At 41.2% G+C, this 24,326-nt stretch overlaps 2 protein-coding genes across 2 annotated transcripts in view; both read left to right on the top strand.

Moving 5' to 3' along the window:
• DNAH12 (dynein axonemal heavy chain 12) overlaps positions 1 to 5,260 on the top strand; it is a 234,173-nt gene extending 228,913 nt beyond the window's left edge. Inside the window, exons 70-73 of the mRNA XM_032412204.1 lie at positions 884 to 1,021; positions 1,468 to 1,559; positions 3,470 to 3,537; positions 4,726 to 5,260. Coding sequence (XP_032268095.1) covers positions 884 to 1,021; positions 1,468 to 1,559; positions 3,470 to 3,537; positions 4,726 to 4,916 — 489 coding nt within the window. The 3' untranslated portion in view covers positions 4,917 to 5,260. The remainder of the gene's footprint in view (positions 1 to 883; positions 1,022 to 1,467; positions 1,560 to 3,469; positions 3,538 to 4,725) is intronic.
• Positions 5,261 to 6,051: 791 nt separating this feature from the next.
• On the top strand, positions 6,052 to 24,106 carry ASB14 (ankyrin repeat and SOCS box containing 14). Its single transcript, XM_032411544.1, has 10 exons — positions 6,052 to 6,519; positions 7,048 to 7,177; positions 8,725 to 8,779; positions 9,232 to 9,358; positions 9,456 to 9,614; positions 12,497 to 12,742; positions 15,160 to 15,331; positions 15,796 to 16,339; positions 22,985 to 23,138; positions 23,876 to 24,106. The coding sequence occupies exons 2-10, from the start codon at positions 7,056 to 7,058 to the stop codon at positions 24,052 to 24,054; spliced, it is 1,758 nt and encodes a 585-aa protein (XP_032267435.1). The 5' UTR covers positions 6,052 to 6,519; positions 7,048 to 7,055; the 3' UTR covers positions 24,055 to 24,106.
• Positions 24,107 to 24,326: the final 220 nt, after the last annotated feature.

The following is a 24,326-nucleotide window of genomic DNA, read 5'->3' as shown; positions in this document are numbered from 1 at the left end:
AAAGGGACCAAGCTGGAAATACAATTCAGGGCCAGATTGTGAAGTCTCTTGAATAGGAGACTAAGGTGCTTAGACTCTAATTTGGTAGAGTAGTAGTAGATCACTAAAGAATTATGCAAGGTGCTAAGCCCAATCCGAACCATGTATGGTGACGTCTACTCGGGAAGAATGACGCTAGATGTGCCGAGCAGCGAGAGAGGGAAGAAGTGAGAAGATGGACGCATCGATACAGAAAGGAGACAGTGGATCTCTGAACTGGAGCGGGGGCAGTGGGCATGGAGGCACGGGTGGCTGAGAGGTTTAAGGAGCTGGAATCAACACACGAGGGCTCTGTGATATGGTGCATAAGATGTCTAAAGGTAGTGGCTTTTGAGTGGGATTAAGTAATATAATAAATCCCCAAATAATTTATCTTTGGCTCTTTGCAGAAGATGTGAATCTTTCAAATGTTGTTTTATTCAGGTTAATGTTAAAATTAGTTTGAATTTTCCAAGAACAGTAACTATAAGGGAAAAGGGTAGAAGGCCAAAGTTGTGTGCTTTGAGTCGGGGAAGAGAGTCCTGTGATGGAAAGTGTGGGCAGCACATACACCAGAATCAGGAATTGTATATGAGGGCGCCTGGGTGGCTCAGTTGTTCAGCACCTGCCTTTGGCTCGGGTCCTGATCCTGGGGTCCTGGGGTCGAGCCTCACATTGGGCTTCCCTGCTCCGCAGGAAGCCTGCTTCTCCCTCTCCCACTCCCCCTGCTTGTGTTCCTGCTCTCGCCGTGTCTCTCTGTCAAATAAATAAATAAAATCTTTAAAAAAAAAAAAAAAGGAATTGTATGAGGTGATGCTGTGTGAGTTGGAAACTGAACATAATGCATTTTGTTTGCCCTTTACAGGACTGGCATAATTCAGGAAAACCTAATGTGTTCTGGCTCTCAGGATTCTTTTTCACCCAAGCCTTCCTAACTGGAGCTATGCAGAATTATGCCAGAAAATACACCATCCCTATTGATTTACTAGGATATGAATTTGAGGTACAGTAACCCCCTGAACTCCACAGTCTATCACTATATCAAAATCATGTATTTAAGCAAGGAAGATATGCAGAATTCCTATCCTTATGGTCCATTATAAACTATTTGATTTCTTTCCATCCTTTGTGTTTCATGAAGAAAGTAGATGATATTTGTCTTGCTGTGTCTGATAGGACTTTTATATATTTCAATTTTCCACTCAAATAATCTAATGCTGCTCTTCTGTTTTAGCAAAAATTAATATAAGGTACAGTAAAACCTGATAAAATGCTTCAAAAAGAACTGTATTATACATTTTTACATTTACACTTTTACTGAAAAATGTATACAAGCCATTATATAGTGGAGTTTCCCTGAATACATTCTGAAAATTGAGCAAATGTTTTCCTTATAAGACAGAGTGGTCTGGGAAAGAGACCATTATGAGTGTGTGCCTCTCCCTTCAGGTTATTCCTTCGGATACATCCGAGATGGCCCCAGAAGACGGCGTGTACATCCACGGATTGTATCTTGATGGAGCACGCTGGGACAGAACAAGGTCAGGGCTTTGAACTGAAGACATGGCTTTCGTTGTAGCTGAATGAGTAAAACACACCATCTGCTGCCTCCCTCCCACCCCACCCCACCAAACGGCCTCTTCTAGGGAATATGGCAAGTAGTAAAAAATATCAGAATCCTTGCCATAAATCGTTACTCAGGCTGGAGCAATTGATAAGTGAGTGTTTTTAGGTCCTGAAGAATTTTTAGTTAATATTCCAGTGGTCTTACTGGTAGAAGTTAGATGAAATTATTTTCTCACTTCTTCTGTTTTAGGACTGTTACCTTCTGTCTCGTAACATGCAGGAGTGCCTCACTTTCGAACATTTTATGGTTATAGTAAACTTCCCATTTCTGTTGGTAAATGGAAAACTTTCTCTCAGATTTTGATGACACAATAAAAAAATATTTAAAATAAATACTGAATTTCCAGGTTGGAAAATTGAGCGTTGCTATTCTTGTTTAAAATACACAGGGGAGGGCGCCTGGGTGGCTCAGTTGGATAAGCGATTGCCTTCGGCTCAGGTCATGATCCTGGAGTCCCTGGATCAAGTCCCGCATCGGGCTCCCTGCTCTGCGGGGAGTCTGCTTCTCCCTCTGACCCTCCCCCCTCTCATGTGCTCTCTCTCATTCTCTCTCTCTCAAATAAATAAATAAAAATCTTTAAAAATAAATAAATAAATAAATAAAATACACAGGGGAGGGGCACCTGGGTGGCTCAGTCAGTTACACAGGGGACTCTTGGTTTTGCTCAGGTTATGATCTTAGGGTGGTGGGACCGAGCCCTGCCTCAGGGCTCTGCGCTCAGTGGGGAGTCTGCTTGAGATTCTCTCCCTCTCCCTCTACCCCTCCCGCTCATCCTCTCTCTCTCTAAAATAATAAAATAAATAAATCTTTAAGGAAAAATACGTAGAGGTAAGAGGCAAGGGGAGAGATTATTTCCCTTGGAACCCTGCTCTTTATCAGTCCACTAATAAGCACAATCCTCTATTTCCAGGGTCAGGGTTAGGCTTTGCTCTCAAGGGAGGGTTAAAGGCTGAGGCCCAGAGAATCGCTTGAGGGGAGCAAGAAGGAGGCTCTAGAGAGATCATTCCAAGACAGCGCAAAGAGGAGACTTAGCTCCACCTAGTTCCTGTGGTTATTTCTCTCTCTCTTCTTTTTCATCACTCTACTGACATTTGTCTTAACTTACTTTTCCTTATATATGTATTCATTCATCTTTTTCTTCCTTCTTCCTCTCTTCGTCCCTTCGTCCCTTCCCTCCTTTTTTCAAACAAATAAACAATGTAGCATAGGGAAAAGAAACCACGTTTTCTAGACAGACAGATGTACGTTTGAATTCTGACTCTGGCACGTAAGGGCTGTGTTACTGAGAGAAAACTACTCAACCTCTCTGAACCTCCACTCTTCATCTGTGGAACAGGAATGGGGACAAGGTCACGGTGAGGACCAAATGTGATAGGATAGTGTTGGCCTCATGGATGGTATTTAAAAGTGGCAGGGGCGCCTGGGTGGCTTTGTTGGTTAAGCATCTGCCTTCAGCTCAGGTCATGATCTCAGGGTCCTGGGATCGAATCGTCCGGTTCCCTGCTCGGTGGGGAGTCTGCTTCTCCCTCTCTCCTGCCCCTACCCCACTCATGCACTCTCTCTCTCAAATAAATAAATCTTTTTTTTTTTTAAGTGACAGGAATTGATATTTTTCCACTGTTTGTACACATTGCCTTGCCATTATTATCTTTCGTTTCTTTCAATTATTCATTGCCTCTTCCTTGGCTTTGTTTTGTTTTGTTTTATATTTCTTTCTCTGCATATTTCTGGTCCTCTCTTGTATTAAAAGCCAGTATCTAAGTAGCAATTTCTAGAAGCAAATTTCATCTTATTTCTAATAAACATGTCAATTTTTCCTCACAGTGGACTGCTTGCCGAACAACACCCCAAACTTCTGTTTGACCTGATGCCCATCATATGGATCAAACCAAGTAAGTCTACTTCTAACAAAATTTCTTAAGAGTTTTAGAGAGGGGTATTTTTAATGGCTCCCCCAATTAAGTCTCTGTTCAAACCTATTAAGACTTTGTTCGATTACAATAAACAGTGACTTAATGTTTACATTGGAAATATATTGTTCCCCTGTTTCGTGTTGCATTCATGTTATTCTGGGCATATCATCATGCCTCTTTTTGCTCCTATCCCATGGGATGCAACATTTTCTCTGCCCCTCCCCCACACTTCTACTTTTCCAGAGTCCGGGGCTTTCCATCAATATTTTGATTCTGAAATGCCTTTGCACACCTCTCAGAAACACACGGCTGGTGGCTAGAGTCTTCTGGCTATGGGAAACTCCTAGGCCCAAGAGCCAGACAGGTGCCCGAAGGCACAGACCTGCAAGGCACAGGGGCTGGAGGCCGACTCTGCTCTCCTGGGAAAGCTTCTCACTCCTTCCCTTCTTCTGCTACCATCATTTTTCCTCGAGTCTGAACAAATGAGGCTCATTCTTTTGTTTTTTCTTCCTTCTCTAGTGTTTTTGTTCTCTGATAATTATCAATGGAAACATTTCCAAATCATCCACAATCACCACCTAACCCATTAAGTATTTTCATTATTAACGCAGTTCAATTGTAACTATGAGAAATGTAGCCTTAGTTTAGAAACACTCCTTATAGCTCATATCAGGCTTTTCAAGGATAATATGTGGGTTCTTTCTGTGAGTAGGTAAGAGTTGGTGTGTCTTCCCTAGTAATAACCTGCTGAAAGCAAATAGTAACTTCCGCTTCTTCTGATTTATCCATTTCTTGTATTCGGGCTCTAAGCAGCAGTGTCCTCTCTTTTTATATCTGCCTCTTTACCTGTGCTGTATTTTATTCCTTCTTCCCTACCTTCTCCTCCTCTCCCAAGTCCTCTTGAGTGTTTTCATGCCTGCTAAGTTATCAGGACTTAGAATCGATTCCTATCCTCTAAACCGAGAATCATGCACCATATGAAATCACTTGTCTTGTTTCACAGCCATAATTATATACCAATGGTATATAACAATATACAACAATAACAACATTGAAATGTTCAAATATTATAATCATAATCTTAGATTTAGTACTAAAATAGTTGTTCTTTTAGTCCCAGGGGCTGTTTTCCCTTTACCAAATGAATGTATTTCTTTCTTTTCCAAGCCAAAAAGTCTCAGATTGTGAAGTCGAATGCCTACATCTGTCCCCTCTACAAGACAAGTGAACGTAAAGGAACTCTTTCCACTACAGGACATTCCACTAACTTTGTTATTGCAATGTTGTTAAAGACGGACCAACCCACTCAACACTGGATCAAGCGTGGGGTTGCCTTGCTTTGTCAGTTGGATAACTAAATTGGACAAACTTAAGAAAACATCTGAAAGACATTTTAAAAAAAATCTGTGTTGTCTTCACTTACTTCAAAATATATATATTATAGAACCAAGTATCTTTGTGTCATTCTTTTTTTTTTTTTTTTTTTTTTAAGTAGGCTCTACGCCCAGTGTGGAGTCCAACACAATGCTTGAACTCACGACCCCAAGATCAAGACCTGAGCTGAGATCAAGATGCTCAGCCGGCTGAGCCACCCAGGCGCCCCATGTGTCTTTCTTTTAAATGGTCTTTTCACAGTCCTCCTCCCTGATGTACCACTCTTGCTTGACTGGAATACAGCCCTTCTAGAAAACATGAAGAGAAATGTTTCTTTGAAGCATATGAGAAACCTTTGAAACGTTTATTTACCTGACATGTAGGTGAAAAACAGATTTGGGGAGACTAACCGGATAAAACTTAATATCAGAAAACATGTTTTCACAAGTGTTAAGTCATTTCTTCAGCTTCAGTAATAGTTGACTTTCCACTCACCTACCAGAGGTGATTCTAAATAAGGAAAATATCAATTCCAGAACTAAACCCTTTACATCACACTTTTACAGCATTAGCTCCATGGCTCACAGTGTCGAGGGAAGTTAACTCACACAGTGAAGTTTGCGTACAAAGGCAGTGGATGGCTGGGGGCAGGTCTACACACCCAGCTGCGTATATTGTGCTGCTTGGCACTGATTCTGTGTTTGATTGAAATGCCAAGTGTCTCTTTGTTATGTTTAATAGTTAATATTCTTACTATTTAACATATATTCTTAATAGTATAGATTAACAATTTTAAAACATTTCAACAAAACAAAACTATAGTCAAAATTTTATTACCTGTGTGGAATTAATTCCTTCCTTGGGATTCCCAGGACACTTTATTTTTTTTTTTTTTTTTTTTTTTTAAAGATTTTATTTATTTATTTGACAGAGAGAGACACAGCGAGAGAGGGAACACAAGCAGGGGGAGTGGGGGAGGGAGAAGCAGGCTTCCCGCGGAGCAGGGAGCCCGATGTGGGGCTCGATCCCAGGACCCTGAGATCATGACCTGAGCCGAAGGCAGACGCTTAACGGCTGAGCCACCCAGGCGCCCCCCCAGGACACTTTAGGCTGCAGCTCTGTAACCCAGAGAAAATGTAGGTGCAGCTACCCAGTGAATCAGGGTGGTTGGGACAGTCCCTTTGATAAATTGGTCAGAGAAACATGGCCTCTCAAGTGGAAAATTGATTCTGGTCTGCAGTGGCTATGTGCATGAGTCTTAAGAGAATGGATTCACTTCACACAGCCAACCCCCTGCAAAAGCATTTTATACCAGGAATAAAATGTTTAGTCCTTTAAGTTTGATGAATACAGCAGTGAAGACAAGAGATCATGTTTCCAAAGAGAGCTAAACCACATGTAAAAAAAAATAAGGAGAATATGCCAGACTGTCTTATGATCAGGTATTTATAGTAAAGCTATTAATGGAATGGTCCCTACGGGGGAGTGGAGATCCTAAATATAAATGAAAATTCTGATGTGCTAATCTTTGACAGTGAAAATTTCCGTGCTCTCCTAAAGGATATAACAGAAGGTAAAAAGTCCTTGGTATGTGATCAAACCTATTCTATGCTAAAACAGAAATGTTCTTTTAAAACCATTGAGATATTGCCTAATAAAATACATTGTTTTCTACTACCACTGTTACTGTTACATGTTGTATTATAAGAGTACATATAGTCCTATAATATGTTTGTTTTTAGTATTTACTGTATTTTCAGCATAAAGATGTTCTTTTGGGTGCGTGCTACAATGACTGAGAAAAAAATGACCTTATTTTCATAGTTAAAACGGCACTGACCTAAGTTTTATATGAAAGGTTGTTTTTCCTGAATAGGCTTTAAAAAATAGCTACTCATGGAAACTTCAAATTTATGTTGAATTTGTGGCAGTTCAGAAAACTATTTTAAATTTACGGGGAAAAATTTTAATGAATATTTTTTCTAAATTTTGCATTTTCTTAATCCTATCAGTTTTGTAGTTCTCTGAATTTTGTTTGTAATTTTAAGTATTTGATTATCTTGTTTTCACAACTGGAAAAATATTTTTAATTCATTCTGACTTGAAATCTGTCAGCGTTCCACATGGATAATTACACGAGTGATGAAGACACAGAGGAGGACTTGGATACCCAGCTCATCATCCAGCAGAGCATACAGGACCGTCACCAGCTGAGCACTCCACAGCAGGCGTCTGCAGATCAGAGGTAACGGGATCGCAGTGGCGATGTGGTGTGAGGATTCAACAGTTGAGACGTGTCATTAGCACAGTTCTGGTGTTGTGATAAAAACAGGAGAGAGGGTCAAAATCCAAGGAGCTGTCATTTAAATATCTATGAGACTTGATGTCTCACCAGCCAGACAGGGAAATTTGGAAATAATTCAGAATGTAATTAGGGAGTAAACGGTTGAAGGAGATTAGCAGCAACTCTGGCTGAGAACTTGCAGGCTGGAAATGAGAAAAAACGCACAAGGATATGAAACACTAGAGAACCCTAATGCATCTTGTCTTTGGGGAGCCAAGGGAATGCATAAATCCAACCAATACACATAGAAAATTATCCTCAACCTCAGTGGGAAGATGGGGTAAGGTCCAGTCTTTATTCAAATCAAAAGGAGGAATTATGTAAACTTAAACCCAGAAAGAAACTAACCCTTTCTGAAGGGTGTATATTCAGAGTTCTGTAAATGACAACACTAGGAAAGGACCCCACAGGTCCCTCCGTGGTGTAAAAGGATCGCGCTAGAGGTGGACCATCCACAGCCAGGACACCTGCTCAGATGCTCTCTGGCTGATCTGCAGCCTCACCCCCAAGTAGTTACTATTGTTTTTCAGGGGTGATAAACCCTGTTTGCTTGGGATGGTGACCTCTTTTTGCCTGCTGGACGTAAAACTGGATAAATGTGTTTTAACTCCAAGAGATTTTATAATTAAATGTAGAGATGTTGAAGTACGCTAAAACTGTTTTTTTTTTTTTAAGTAACAAACTCATGGACTGATCACTTTGTGCCACACTATTTTAAGCATTTCACAAATTTTGACTCATTTAAATTTGATTCTCATTACCTATGTGGTTAAGTCCTATTATCCCCACGTAGAGATGAGGAGACAGGTAAGTGTTACCCAGGGTCCCAGGGCTAGTGAGAGGCAGGCAGTCTGGCTTCAAAGTCTGAAGCTATTTAGACTTTCTTTACCACACTATTCCTACATGTTTGTGTTACATTTAGGAATAATCTTTAAAGTCATCTTTAAAGTTTTGTAAAGAAATTGGGTTTCTTAGATGATCTGTTCTTTTAACCTTGTGATGAAAAATTTTTAAGTTCATTCAGTAATTAAGTCATGATTTTAGGTTGAAAGGCATAAGATTTTGATGATTGAAATGTTTCAGAAAAATTAAAATTAACTGTAGGTATAAATGTCAGTCGTTAGACTCGCAAGAGTTATATGGTACATAGGAAGGCTTGCTGACTTGGTCAGGCACTTGAAGGAATTAGGAAACGCTACTTAAGACAGATGGAATAATGAATGCCCCCCTCCCCCATCCCAGAAAGACAGACACGGGAGAGCAGTTTTCCTGGAGCGCGTTTCGGGTCACATTATACTGTGGAAGTATTTCCATGAAGCCTCAGTAACTGCCTCATATAAAAGTTCATCCTTGGCTAATGTCAATTGCCTTTACCCTTTGTGTTTTTATCAAATGCCTTCGTTTTTCCCTCAGTTTGGGGCTTACATATATATTTGTTTTCTATGCAGCTTCCATTCCTTTTTGAGCTCGGACTACAAGAAGATAATTGAAACAATAGAGGCAGTTAAGTACTCTTCCTATTCTATCCCCTCCGGCTCCTGGTACGGTGGGATGTTGACACGGCGGCACTACCCCGCTAAGTTCAGGACGCCCAGAAGCAGGTTCTCCCAAATGCTCAACACTGTGGGGCCCACCGCTAATTCTCCAGACCTGCGAGAAAGTACCACAGCACAACTTAGCAGAGCGCTGCTGGGCTCCTGGGCAGACTGAGCTATGTGACAACCCGAGGGGGCAGCCACAGGCCCCGGGGGATAGGGAGCGCAAGTGAAAGGTCTTACTGCTTCTCCTCCCATGCCATTCTAACATGTCTCTCATAAAGCGTGGGGCTAGAACTCTGTCATCTCGTGCACTAAGCTCGATGGTGGACTTCAGAAGCATGGGCTGCCTTGTGTGTGTGTGTGTGTGTGTGTGCGCCAAATGTGAATCTGTTCCCATTCGACTTGTCAATAGGTAAGGGAGATGCACTGTCACACTTGACCAAGCACCATTCTGCTTTTGATGAAGCAGATGGGATAGGTTGGCTTCCTCTGCATAAGGCTGCAGTGCAGTTAAATAAGGACATTTTGGAAATAACCCTGAAAGGTAAATTCCCTTTACAACTCTTCCTGATGCTTCTGAGAAATTAATGTAAAACTTATTTCTTTATGTTAACCTGTGTGGGCTAATGGATTTATTTCAGCTTCAAAACCCAGCATGTGGGAGCAAACCACGCACAACGGTGAAACGCCACTTTTTTTGGCTGTCAGCACTTGCCTCTTGGAAAATGCCCATTTTCTTCTTCTCAGTGGCTGCAATCCGAATGCCAAGAATTCTGAAGGCAATTCGCCTCTTCTTACAGGTAAACTGATACCTTGTCTCTGGAAAACAGTCCGTGATTCTGAGTGTCCTCTATGCCCACACGTTTCAAAGGCAACTTTTTTTTTTTTTTAGTTTTTATTTTAATTCCAGTTAATATACAGTGCTATATTAGTTTCAGGTGAACAACATGGTGATTCAACACTTCCGTACATCACGCGGTGCTCATCATGACAAGTGCACCCCTTCATCCCCATCCCCCATTTCATCCATCTCCCCTCTCCCCTCCCCTCTGGTAACCATCCGTGTGTTCTCTATTAAGCGTCTGTTTCTTCGTTTGCCTCTTTCTCTCTCCTTCCCCCCACTCCTTTGCTCATTTGTTTTGTTTCTGAAATTCCACGTATGAGTGAAGTCATATGGTACTTGTCTTCCCCTGATTTCTCTTAGCATAGTACTCTATAGCTCCGTCCATGTTGTGGCAAATGGCAAGGCAGCTTTTTGTGCATATTTGCAGGGCTGTCTTTCTGGTTCCAACTGACCAGACATGGGTACCTGACCGTCCTGAAGCTTTCTATAGACTGGCCCATGGGGTGGCCTGGTGCAAACTCTCTGCCAATGAGCTGATCATTTTGCACAGTGCCTTAGCCAGTGAATTCGGGTGTAAGAAATATAAGAGGTGAGCAGAGTAAGAAGAGACAGCCGATGGCTGATTGAATACGAATGGCTGATTTTGCTCTCTCCTGAGTCTTCACTACAATTATAGTTAAGAAATTGTTTTAAAGAGGTAAGATACAAAAGAGTGAGAAGAATAGGAGAGGAGGCGACAGCAACATAGTTTTTTAAAGCCTGGAGAGCAGGTGGATGAGTAGTCAGTGACAAGAAAGCCAAATCTTAACTTGCTCATGGGGAAAGCAACACAATTATATCAAAAGGCCCAAAAGTTGTTGGTGATGGTTATCTCGTGGAGCCCAGATGAAGGACAAGCAGCTAATATAGGAGGATTGCTAGAACACTATTAAGGAACAAGTAGCCAGAGCTACAGATCTCTTCTCCCACCCCACCCGAATTCTGACTCTCTGGACTGGGGGGATGCTCGGCAATGGTGGGGGTACCAGACTGAAAACACGGGAGAAATTAAGCAAACACAGGCTGAGACCTCCCAGCCCTCCTCTTCCACCAGGATTCCAGAAAGCCCACAGCCAGAACTCTACCTTCCAAGAGGAGGCTTCTCTGGGGAATTTGATATACCCCAAAAGAAAGAACAAGAGACTGAAATTGGGGGCTCCCCAACAAATGGCCCAGGCACATCAATACACAGTGAGGAACACAGTCCAAGAGCTACTCCGAACGTTTAGGATCCCCATTCAGCTTTTCAGTCCCCAACTATTTCATCATGAGCAGACCGACAAGGACTCTCTGAGAAAAGTCTTCAACAGAGATAAGCAACTTGGACGTGACAGACTATTGAGGGAAAATAAAATGTAGGGGGAAATTATGATCAAGTTAGAGAAATTAGTGAAAAGTAATGAAATAACAGGACATTGCAAAAAAATTGAACAAAACAACAAAAATATTCTTGAAAATCAAAAATGGTAGCTAAAGTATAAAACTCAAAACAAATGCTGGGAGATAAAGTTTAGGAAAACTTCCAGAAGAAGAAATGGGAAATAGGAAAGAAAAAGAAACTCTCTAAGAGGAGCAACATGTGAATCTCAGAAATGCTAGAAAGAGAACAGAGAAGATGGAGGTGATATATCATCAATGAATAAGAAAATGATTTCCTAAAACAAAGGATATGAGTTTCCAGAATCAAAGTGCACACTAATGCCAGCTCAATGAGTTAAGAAAGACTCAACACGCTTGGCACTCTGTATTTCTAGTCCTAAAGCACTTTCCATGGCACATTATAAATGGTTACAAAGAGAATTCACACTGATTCAACATCTGGCACCTAGCAAGACTCCTCACACACAGTGGGTGCCAATAATTAACACATGGATAGGGAGATGGATACATATTTTTTGAAAGATTTATTTGAGAGACAGAGATAGCGCCTGCACATCAGCCAGAGGGGCAGAGGGAGAGAGAGGGAGAGAAGTTCAAGCAGACTCCGAGCTGAGCATGGGGCCAGACATGGGGCTTGATCCCAGGACCCTGAGATCATGACCCGAGCCGAAACCAAGAGTCAGTCGCTTAACTGACTGGGCCACCCAGGCACAGAATCTTGAAGGACTTAAAGATTATCATCCAAATGTGAATGATAACAGCATAAATGCAGAAAAGCCAGTTAGAAAATTTTAACAAAACATGAGGTTAAAAATAATTTCCTGGGGCGCCTGGGTGGCTCAGTCAGTTCAACATCCGACTCTTGATTTCGGCTCAGGTCATGATCTCGGGGTCATGAGACTGAGCCCCAAGTTGGACTATGAGCTGAGCATGGAGCCTGCTTGCGATTCTCTCTCTCCCTCTCCCTCTGCCTCTCTGCTCGGGCACGCTCTCTCTCTCTCTCTCTAAAAAAATAAAAAATAATTTCCTAATTATTGCTGGTTTTGTTTTTCTTTGTTTAAAGCACTTAAAAGCACTTCTAGGACTATATTGGGTACTTAAGTTCCCATTTTCTTGAGGGAAGAACATAAAAATGATAAATGAAAATTTTATATGTTCATGTTTTTCAGCCACATGAGCAGGCAGGAGACAATAATTGTTCATGGCTTATAGAAAAGCCAATGGGCTATCGATGTAAAACACTATTAATATTATTGGATATAAGCCTCATTTTACAATCTGTTTCCTAAATACAAAATGCTGGCGCATGGGAGTAGGTAGGAAGAGCTTCTTAAGAAGCCCAAGGGGCACTGGCTAATAAGCTACTGTGGCCATAATTTCCCGGTGAACATGATGCCTGTTTCACCTCTAATTTCCCAGCTGTTCTGCGCAACTCCTATGAGATGGCCGCCTTGCTCATCAGCTCTGGGGCAGACGTGAATCTGCGGTGTACCAACGGAAGGACAGCTCTCCATGAAGCAGCCAGACTGGGCAGGCAGGACATAGTGAAGCTGATGTTGGTTTCTGGGGCACACCCTGACCCACAGAGCTCCTACGGATTCACTCCTCTGGCTCTTGCTGCCCAAAGTGGACACACTGAAATCATGGAAATGTTACTGCAGAAAGGCAAGATTTTCTATACTGTCAGCACACCCCCAAGGGGTAACATGATGCAAGCGTCCTCCTTTTCATGGAGAGCTTCAGAATAACAGAAGTTAACATTTTATTTAAGCCTAACACAAATATTTGATGAAAGCATGTCTTAATATTGGCTAATAAAGGCCTAAAATAGAGATTGAATATTTCTCCTTCGATGTGAAGTAATTTCCGTAAGATTACTAGGATTCAGGTTACTCTTTTATATAATGTTCCCCAACCATGCGGAGGATGGCTGTTTTTTTGTTGTTGTTGTTTAGTTTAATTTTTTATGTGTTGTGCTTTTCTAGATTCACAGAACAGAAGACCCCACATCACCCCCCCCCCCATAGGTTGTCTCTGCTAAGCTAAGTCATGGGGCAGTCCAGTGTGTTATCAAATGTTTCCGTTGTTAGGAACTGCTTCCTGGTTGCTTCTCTCTGGGTCCCAGTTCTCTCTCCGGTAATAACCACAGCTGAGAGAAGGGGAAGGCAACTTAGATTTATTGAGTACTTTCTAAGTACCATCCATTAAGCTACCTATGCTGCTTCATGTGATCTTCTAAAACCCTATGAAGTAGGCACTGTCCTCATTTTACACCTAAGGAAAGAGAGCTAGAGATGATACCAGTTGGAGGACTTCCTTTAAACACACCCTCCCCTGCCGCCAATTCGACATCCTGACTTAACTGGCAGAGACCTTGACTCAGAGAACTTTGACATTTATTGTCTTTGAGGAGACCCTCCATTGATAAAGCAATGTATGATCTAGAGCTTTTTGTCAAAGAAGCAAATCTTTACCAAGATTTAATAAAGTCCCAATATTAGATTTACTTTCTTTATTCTCCTTCCTGTCCAGAAGCCTTATTTCTTTCTTTAACAGTATATGGTCCTGGTCTCCAATATTCTAGACTACAGGGTCTCCTGTTTTTAAGAACAACTTTCTGCTTTTTAAGACTTACCTGGAACTTTCCCATCATACAGGGGAGGCTGTTGTAGTTTTCAATCATTGGCCATAAGACGTTTTAAGTAAGATGTTTTAAATAAGCAATATCAGAGATGTCTAAAGTCATGTAAACACTGGATCCTTCATCTATACAAAAAAAAAGGCAACGAAAGAGGAGAGGCACCCGGTTTTAAATCCTTAACTCTTAAAAGAAACCAGCATCAGTTGACCTCAGTGAGGTATTTCCCTGAGGTAACTCCCTTATGAAGTAATTTGCACAAAGTGACACAGCTAGGAAATGGCAGAGCCAAGATTTGAACCCACGTCTGTCTCACTCCGAGTCACACTACTTCACCACCCTGCCTTCCTAGAGTGGCAACAGGGCCTCATAGAAACAGGCCCTGGGTCTGGCCCACCTGCATGTGAATCCTGACTACCTTGCTTACCAGCTGTGCATCTCTGGGGAAGTCACCTAACCTCCATGAACCTCGGTTTTTTCATCTTTAGAATGGAGATACTGGCATCTACTTGTTAGGATTGATGGGAAGTTTGGAAATTATGCACATAGAGGAACCTGTACATAATGACCACTCTTTCCATGGAGGTTTATTAGACCTTTCTTCATGCATTCTAGGAATGGGGTTCTTGGGCAGCCAATATATTCTGATGACTGTGGAGTTTCCACTAATTTAAAGCCACTACCTCTGTTTTATATGTGCTGTGAATGTGCCCAGGATGCTCCCCTTGCCCTTTGTCCTTTCAAAGGCTACTCTTTCTTCAAAACCCATTTTACTGAGAGGCCTTCTGCAACTGACCCAAAACACCTTTCTCCTTCCTTCACCATCCAGTTCCCCTCAAAATCTGGAACTGAGGACATTTTGCCTATACTTGTACTCTTACCATCCACACCATCACATGGCACTCAGCGTCCTATGGGCGCTACAATGTATCCTGTTAACTCTAAGTCCCCAGCTTCAACTACAACCAACTACAGTGTGTCTTGCTATGAACAGCCCGCTAAGAACATGTTAAAACAGGAGAAATGCCATTCTCCACCATGACATCAACAGATGGCCGGGTGCTCCTGTCCAACAGGATTGTTGGTACCATCCTATATATAAGTATGGCGTAAGTGGGCTTTTATAGGTGGGTCTGGAAATAAAATCACCTTTTATAAAATTATTTCTCCTGGAATCTTCAAGTTCCAAACGAATAACTTATAAAATCCCTCTGAAAGCCAACTTACTCATAAGTTAGAGACTGTTTGCACCATTTCTTCCTTTCCCAACTACATTATAAACTGGCTGAGAGCAGGAGGTACATTTTTTATTTCTTCGATTTGCAGTGCTTTGCTAAAGTGGCTTCTTAATAATTGCTTCTGGGTAGTGCTGATATATTAAGAATGCATAAGCAATACAGTGGAAAAGACTTTTTTTGCATAACAAGACTTTTTCTCCTTTTAGGAGCTAATGCTCTTGGTCAGGCCTCAGACTCTTCTTCCATCTTACTTGAGGCCGCTAGTGGAGGAAATCCAGACTCTGTGGCTCTTCTACTAGAGCATGGAGCTGATGCCAACATCCCCAAGAATTCGGGCCACCTGCCCATTCATGTGGCAGCTGACAGAGGCCACTTGTTGTAAGTTCACTGACATTAGTGCTGATAGAAATAGTAAGAGCTATGGGGGGTTTTCGGGGCAGCTTCTGGGAACTCTGTATTACTTCATCTCTGATCCTAGAATTCCAACATACCTTCTAAAGATAGGAAATTCTCCACCAGCTAGAAAGTGGTGAAGGCAGGCATCCTCTATAGCCACGAACGAGACATAAAACTACTTTATTACCAGGTCCTTGGGCAATATGGGGAACCCCAGGTCTCACTGATTAGGCTAATTCCGAGTTTTGTATCTAGACACTAGTTTCATTTAACTTTACTAAGTATCTGAGCTTTTGGATACAGGGATTATGTACTTTTTGGTTGGGGGGTCCTAATGCCACCTGATATGAATACCATCTGGTACTAGTATAAAACCATTGTAAACAGGTTAATGCTGTGTCTTAACAAAAACAATGTTTTAAATGCACTTTGAAATTCTTTCTCAGAGCCCTAAAGATTTTGGTTCCAGTGACAGATCTTGCTGCCATTAAGCGGAGTGGCATCAGTCCCGTCCACTGTGCAGCAGCAGGGGCACACCCCGAATGCCTGGGACTCCTCATCCAGGCGGGATTTGATGTAAATTTCATGCTAGATCAGAGAATTCGCAAACACTATGATGACCACAGGAAGTCAGCTTTGTATTTTGCTGTATCAAATGGTGACCTCTCTTCAGTTAAGCTGCTTCTGAGTGCCGGAGCTCTGCCTAACCAAGACCCAGTTAACTGCCTCCAGATAGCTCTACGGATGGGCAACTATGAGCTGATAAGTCTGCTGCTACGGCATGGGGCCAACGTCAATTATTTCTGCAGAGTCAACCCTTTACATTTCCCATCAGCACTGCAATACACACTGAAAGATGAAGTCATGCTCAGGATGCTGTTGAATTACGGGTATGACGTAGAGCGATGCTTTGATTGTCCTCATGGAGACAAAGTTCATCCTTGCTATACTTTTGAAGGCTGGACATCTACAGTCATCAAAGATACTATGGTAAGTGCACAGTACTGTACCAACTCATATAGTCGTTACTGGTGGCCCTGAACTACAACAATAGATAAGGCTCCGTCCATTCTTTCCAGAAGCTCATAGTTGAAAAGGTTTTAATATGTAAAATAGACATGATAAAGAGATGTAAAAGGTACAGAAACCGTTCAGAGGGAAAGTGATTTAACTTTACCTGGGGAATTTCACAAATGAAGTAGCATCTGAGTAAGGTTTTAAAAATGAATGTGGTCTTATAAACTAATTACGCTTTTTCTTTGAAGGGGTGAGTAACCTAGCTAAAACATTTCTGCGGTACTGATATACCCATACTCCTTGGTTCTTGGCTATCTCTTTTAGCTCTAAAATTTGATTAAATAGGTCTCTTTGGTCACCTTTTTTTTTTTAAGATTTATTTATTTGAGAGAGAGAGAGCTCGAGAAGGGGGAAGGGCAGAGGGAGAAGCAGACTCCCCACTGAGCAGGGAGTCCGACACAGGGCTCAATCCCAGGACCCTGAGATCATGACCTGAGCCGAAGGCAGACGCTCAACTGACTGAGCCACCTAGGCACCCCCTCTTTGGTCACCTTTTTGATGAAAAAGGAATCACAATAAATAGTTGACCACCTCTACTTATTTTTTTAATTTAAATTCAATTAATTAACATATAATGAATTATTAGTTTCAGAGGTAGAGGTCAGTGATTCATCAGTCTTATATAATACCCAGTGCTCATTACATCAGGTGCCCTCCTTAATGTCCATCACCCAGTTACCCCATCCCCCCACCCCCTAGCAACCCTGTTTGTTTCCTATGATTAAGAGTCTCTTATGGTTTGTCTCCCTCTCTGATTTTGTCTTGTTTTATTTTTTTCTCTCTTCCCCTATGATCCTCTGTTTTGTTTCTTAAATTCCACATATGAGATTATACGATAGTTGTCTTTCTCTGATTGACTTATTTCACTTAGCATAATACCCTCTAGTTCCATCCACATTGTTTACAAATGGCAAGATTTCAAATTTTTGATGGCTGAGTAGTATCCCATTGTGTGTGTGTGTGTGTGTATATATAAATATATATATATCTCACATATTCTTTATCCATTCATATGTCAATGGACATCTGGACTCTTTCCATAGTTTGGCTATTGTGGACATTGCTGCTATAAACATCAGGGTGATGTACCCCTTCGGATCCCTACATTTGTATTTTTGGGGTAAAGACCCAGTAGTGCAATTGCTGGATCATATGGTAGCTCTATTTTCAACTTTTTGAAGAACCTCCTTACTGTTTTCCAGAGTGGCTGCACCAGCTTGCATTCCCACCAACAGGGTAGGAGGGTTCCCCTTTCTCCGCATCCCCGCAAACATCTGTCGTTTCCTGACTTGTTAATTTTAGCCATTCTGACTGGTGTGAGGTGGTATCTCATTGAGGTTTTGATTTGGATTTCCCTGATGCCGAGCGATGTTGAAACTTTTTCATGTGTCTGTAGGCCATTTGGATGTCTTCTTTGCAGAAATGTCTGTTCATGTCTTCTGCCCATTTCTTGACTGGATAATTTGTTCTTTGGGTGTTGAGTTTGATAAGTTCTTTATAGATTTTGGATACTAGCCCTTTATCTGATATGTCATTTGAAAATATCTTCTCCCATTCTGTCAGTTGTCTTTTGGTTTTCTCAACTGTTTCCTTTGCTGTGCCAAAGATTTTTATCTTGATGAGGTCCCAATAGTTCATTTTTGCCTTTGTTTCCCTTGCCTTTGGTGATGTTTCTAGGAAGAAGTTGCTGTGGCCAAGGTCACAGAAGTTGCTGCCTGTGTTCTCCTCTAGGATTTTGATGGATTCCTGTCTCACATTTAGGTCTTTCATCCATTTTAAGTTTATTTTTGTGTATGGTGTAAAAAAATGGTCCAGTTTCATTCTTCTGGATGTGGCTGTCCAATTTTCCCAGCCCCATTTGTTGAAGAGACTGTCTTTTTTCCATTGGATATTCTTTCCTGCTTTGTCAAAGATTAGCTGACCAGATTGTTGAGGGTCCATTTCCGGGCTCTCTGTTCTGTTCATTGATCTATGTGTCTGTTTTTGTGTCAGGACCATGCTGTCTTGATGATTATAGCTTTGTAATAGAGCTTGAAGTCTGGAATTGTGATGCCACAAGCTTTGGTTTTCTTTTTCAACATTTCTTTGGCTATTTGGAGTCTTTTCTGGTTCCATACAAATTTTAGGATTATTTGTTCAGCTCTGTGAAAAAAGTTGATGGTATTTTGATAGAGATTGCACTGAATGTATAGATTGTTCTAGGTACCATAGACATTTTTAAAAATTTTTTGTTGTTATGTTAATCACCATACATTACATCATTAGTTTTTGATGTAGTGTTCCATGGTTCATTGTTTGTTAGGTAGCATAGACATTTTAACAATATTTGTTCCTCTAATCCATGAGCATGGAACATTTTTCGATTTCTTTCATGAGTATTCTATAGTTTTCTGAGTACAGATCCTTTGACTCTTTGGTTAGATTTATTCCCAGGTATCTTATGGTTTTGGTGTAATTATAAATGGGATTGACGCCTTAATTTCTCTTTCTTCTGTCTCACTGTTAGTATATAGAATACAAATGATTTCTGTGCATTGATTTTATATCCTGCCACTTTGCTGAATTCCTGTATGAGTTCTAGCAATTTTAGGGTGGAGTCTTTGGGGTTTTCCACATAGAGTATCATATCATCTGCAAAGAGTGAGAGTTTGACTTCTTCTTTGCCGATTTGGATGCCTTTTATTTCTTTTTGTTGTCTGATTGCTGTGGCTAGGACTTCTAATACTATGTTGAATAGCAGTGGTGATAGTGGACATCCCTGCCGTGTTCCTGACCTTAGGGGGAAAGCTCTCAGTTTTTCTCCATTGAGAATGATATTTTCTGTGGGCTTTTTGTAGATGGCTTTTATGATACAGAGGTATGTTCCCTCTATCCCTACACTGTGAAGAGTTTTTTTTTTTTTTTTTTTTTTTGTCAGAGAGAGAGCACGCATGCATGTGCGCACACACACAAGCAAGGGGAGTGGCAGGCAGAGGTAGAAGCAGGCTCCCCGCTGCATGAAGACTCTGGAATCATGACCTGAGCCAAAGGCAGACGCTTAACCGAGCCACCCAGGTGTCCCTGTATTTGAGTTCTTTCCAAATTTTCTCTTGTGATTGAGTTCCAGTTCCAAAGCGTTGTGGTCCGAAAATATGCAGGGAATGATCCCAATCTTTTGGTACTGGTTGAGACTCGATTTGTGACCCAGTATGTGATCTGTTCTGGAGAATGTTCCATGTGCACTCAAGAAGAATGTGTATTCTGTTGCTTTAGGATGGAATGCTCTGAATGTATCTGTGAAGTCCGTCTGGTCCGGTGTGTCATTCAGAGTTCTTGTTTCCTTGTTCATCTTCTGCTTAGATGATCTGTCCATTGCAGTGAGGGGGGTGTTAAAGTCCCCCGACATTATATTATTATCAATGTGTTTCTTTAATTTTGTTATTAATTGGTTTATATAATGTCTGCTCCCATGTTAGGGGTATAAATATTTACAATTGTTAGATCTTGTTCAATAGACCCTTTAATTATGATATAGTGTCCTTCCTCATCTCTTATTATAGTCTTTGGTTTAAATCTAATTTGTCTGATATAAGGATGGCTACCCCAGCTTTCTTTTGAAGTCCATTAGCATGATCAGTGGTTTTCCACCCCCTCACTTTCAATCTGGAGGTGTCTTTGGGTCTAAAATGAGTCTCTTGCAGACAGCATATTGATGGGTCTTGCTTTTTTATCCAATCTGATACCCTGTGTCTTTTTATTGGGGCATTTAGCCCATCTACATTCACAGTAACTATTGAAAGATATGAATTTAGTGCTATTGTATTACCCATAAAGTCTCTGTTTCTGTATATTGTCTCTGTTCCTTTCTGGTCTGTGTTACTTTTGGGCTCTCTTTTCACTTAAAGGATCCCCTTCAATATTCCTTGCAGGGCTGGTTTAATGATCACAAATGCTTTTAGTTTCTGTTTGTCCTGGAAGCTTTTTCTCTCTCCTTCTATTTTGAATGGCATCTAGCTCAATTAAGTAATTTTGGCTGCATATTTTTCTCATTTAGCACCCTGAATATATAATGCCAGTCCTTTCTGGCCTGCCAGGTTTGTGGATAGGTCCACTGCCAGTCTAATGTTTGTACCCTTGTAGGTTACAGGCCTCTTGTCCAGAGCTGCTTTCAGGATTTTCTCTTTGTCTCTGAGATTTGCAAGTTTCACTATTATATGTCAGGGTGTTGACCTATTTTTTTTTTAAAGATTTTTATTTATTTGAGAGAGAGAATGAGATAGAGAGAGCATGAGATGGGGGAGGGTCAGAGGGAGAAGCAGACTCCCTGCCGAGCAGGGAGCCCGATGCGGGACTCGATCCTGGGACTCCAGGATCATGACCTGAGCCAAAGGCAGTCACTTAACCAACTGAGCCACCCAGGCGCCCCTGTGTTGACCTATTTTTATTGATTTTGAGGGGGGTTCTCTGTGCCTCCTGGACTTGAATGCCTGTTTCCTTCCCCAGATTAGGAAAGTTCTCTGCTATAATTTGTTCCAATATACCTTCTGCACCTCTTTCTCTCTTTCCTCTTCTTCTGGGATCCCAATTATTGTAATATTGTTTCACTTTATGGTATCACTTATCTCTAGAATTCCCCCTTCATGATCCAGTAGTTGTTTATCTTTTTCTCCGCTTCTTTATTCTCCATCATTTTGTATTCTATATCACTAATTCTCTCTTTTGCCTCATTTATCCTAGCAGTTAGAGCCTCCATTTTTTATTGCATCTCATTAATAGCCTTTTTGATGATGACTTGATTAGATTTTAGTTCTCTTATTTCTCCAGAAACGGATTCTGTAGTATCTCCTATGCTTTTTTTTTCAAGCCCAGCTAGAATTCTTTATACTATTCTCAACTCTAGTTTCAATAGAGTTCTTACTTCTCTCCATGCTGATTAGGACCCTGGCAGTTGGTCCTGCCTCTTGTTCTTTTCTTTGAGGTGAGTTTTTCTGTCTTGTCATTCTTGCAGAAAGTTGTCACTTTTCTATTTGTAGAGTTGCAGTTATTCTTTTCTTAGGTCTCTGGTTGAGTTCACAGGTGTTCAGAATGATTTGATAGCTATCTAGCTGAATTCCTGGGACCAGATGAAACTAAGGTCTCCTACTCCTCCACCATCTTAGACTCGACCACCTCCTTCTTCTTGAGACATTTTCCTCCTAGCTTTCATCACACCAGTCTCCTATTTCCCCCCTAACTGGTCACTTCTATTTCCCCCAACTAGAGCGCACTCCCGACTTTTCAAAAAGCTGCCACTTTTCAGGTTTCAAGTGTTACCTCCTCAAAGAGGCCCTTCCTTTCCCGTCTACCTTATCTAAGGTAGTTGTCATCCGTAATCTTATTATGCTGCTCATTTCTTTTATAGCACTTACCACTTTCTGAAATTATCTTAACATTTTCTGATTGTGTCTCCTCCACAAATACATCAGTGTAAACTCCTGCTCACCACTTTCCTCAGCTTAGAGATCTGTGCTTAGCACAGTAGTAGTACTACTAGCTACTACTAGGTAGTAGATGCACTAGAAATACCTGAGTTCATATTAAAATCAAAACAAAAATAAAACAGTGAAATGGAGAAAGCACTTTGAATCAATTCTAAAAAGTGAAAGGCAACATATGGTTTTAATATTGTAAATTATTTTTAGGTTATAATTAATGTAGGAGATGGCATTTAGGTACATATCATCTTGAATTATTTCCTGACTTTTTATTTAGTACTATTTGACTTCTTACATGGGCACCTTGCTAGGAGTGTGTAAATTACCTACAGACAGAAACTATCTTATCCTTCAGGCATGAATGATAGAAAACCCAAAATGAGAGTGGCTTTAGTAAGATGGCTCATTCCCCACTCATATAAGTAAAGGCCAGAGATAAACAGCCTTCTAACTGGACAGCTCCACGATCACAAGAGAAACTTGCAGCCACACTCCAGCCAGCCAGGAGGCAGGCAGAAAGCAGCAGCTCACACCTGGCTCTTCTTTAAGTGCATTCTGGGGGTTGCTCATACTTCCACTCTCATCTCACTGGCTAGAACTTAGTTAGGTGGCCCACGTCTAGGTGCAAGGAAGCTGGAAAGGTGATCTTTATTCCAGATAGCCATGTGGCCAACCAAAGGGGACGACAGGTATTAGGTAACTATCTCTTTCACACCCTGGTTACATCTTACATAGTTCTGAAGATACAGTAGTAAATATTTTTCCAAATGTTAGAGCTAAGAAATAATTTTCTTGGGGCACCTGGGTGGCTCAGTCAGTTAAGCAGCCGACTCTTGATTTTGGCTCAGGTCATGATCTCAGGGTCCTGGGATCGAGCCCCACATCAGGCTCTGTGCTCAGTGGGGATTCTGCTTAAGGATTCTCTCTCCCTCTGCCCCCCCCCCCCAAATAAATGAATCTTAAAAAAAAATAATTCCCTGTTCAATGCCTTAGTTTATAAATGAGGGACTTGAGACCTTGGTTCCTGACTGTGAGTTGAGTGCTCGAAACCCCACAGATTCTTAAGTTTCTCATTTACTTTCATAGTTCCAATTTTCTTCCTCAGTTCTGTGAAGTAATAACATTGTCGTGGCTGCAACATCTCTCTGGGGAGGTTGTTCGAGTGATGCTTGATTACGTCGATCAAGTTCGAATCTGTTCAAAGTTGAAAGCTGTGCTCCAAAAACAGGGGCTCTGGTCAGAAATCCATTTGATCTTGAGTGAGTATCCTTTCTTGTAGAAGATTCTTACCAAAAATACTACTAGGTATTTACATTCTTATTTGCTTTGTAAAACATTCTTTTCTGGTTAAAAGCTTTCCTTAAACCAAGGAAAATACTATTCCTATCTAGAAACAGTTACTGTTTATCACTTAATTTGTACTTATCACCATTTCCCAGTAGATAAACTCTGTTAGGTAATCACATATTATATGGCAGGTAATACCTTTCTCCTAATCGTATGGAACACTGCAGATACAGGAATTAGAAGCTATGAAATGGCAATGAAAACAGGGACGAGAAAAAGTAAAATCAAAGCCTGCAGAGAATATCAAAGGGCCCTTCAAACCACATTCTTTCGCAGTAGTAGCACATGAGTCAAGAAGAATTGCTTTTATCTAGTTTCTCCACAGGGTGGTGATCTTTAGTTCTAAGCCTGACCCTGAGGTACAGGGCAAGGCGAGGGGATGGTTAATTCACGTAGATTTAAGGACTTCAGACCCACAACTGATGCCAGTCTTTGGACTCCTAGCTTGGCCTGGTTCTGAAATCACGTCGACACGAAGGACTGCAAGGAGAAGGGAAGGCTGTTTCCCTGTTACCTTTTCCATTTAGACACCGCAGATGCAAATTTGGGTGGCTTAAGTTTAACACACATTTGCTGACTAAACCCTAACATCACTAACAAATGAAGCAACTCTTTTTCCTTCAGATAATGTGTGTTTCTCTCGTTTTAGCAAACCCTCGGCCCCTCAGACATCTGTGCCGCCTGAAGATCCGGCAGCGGATGGGGCGCTTACGTCTGCGCTGCCCGGTCTTCATGTCCTTCCTTCCATTACCAAACCGCCTCAAAGCCTATGTCCTTTACAAAGAATATGACCTTTATGGACAAGGAATTTTCACAGGAACCTGGTAGTCAAACCGTTCTGAATGAAAAGGTATAATTCTGTAAGCTGTATTTCTTAAAGTTTGACTTGTTACATAGGATTCATTATTTCTCACTTTTCCTACCAACTAAAATCTCAATGCAGTCTACATTCTTTCTTAATACTGATATTACTATTCTATTCTTTCTTAATATGCTTAATATTGCTTCTCAGGGTGCCTAGGTGGCTCAGTGAAGTGTCTGACTCTTGATCCCAGCTCAGGTCTTGATCTCAGGATCATGAATTCAAGTCCCAACATCTT

The sequence above is a fragment of the Phoca vitulina genome, unplaced genomic scaffold, assembly GCF_004348235.1.
Source record: "Phoca vitulina isolate PV1807 unplaced genomic scaffold, GSC_HSeal_1.0 scaffold13, whole genome shotgun sequence".
Lineage (NCBI taxonomy): Eukaryota > Metazoa > Chordata > Mammalia > Carnivora > Phocidae > Phoca > Phoca vitulina.
Note: the sequence above shows the minus strand (reverse complement) of the source record. Positions and strands in the feature narration are given on the sequence as shown.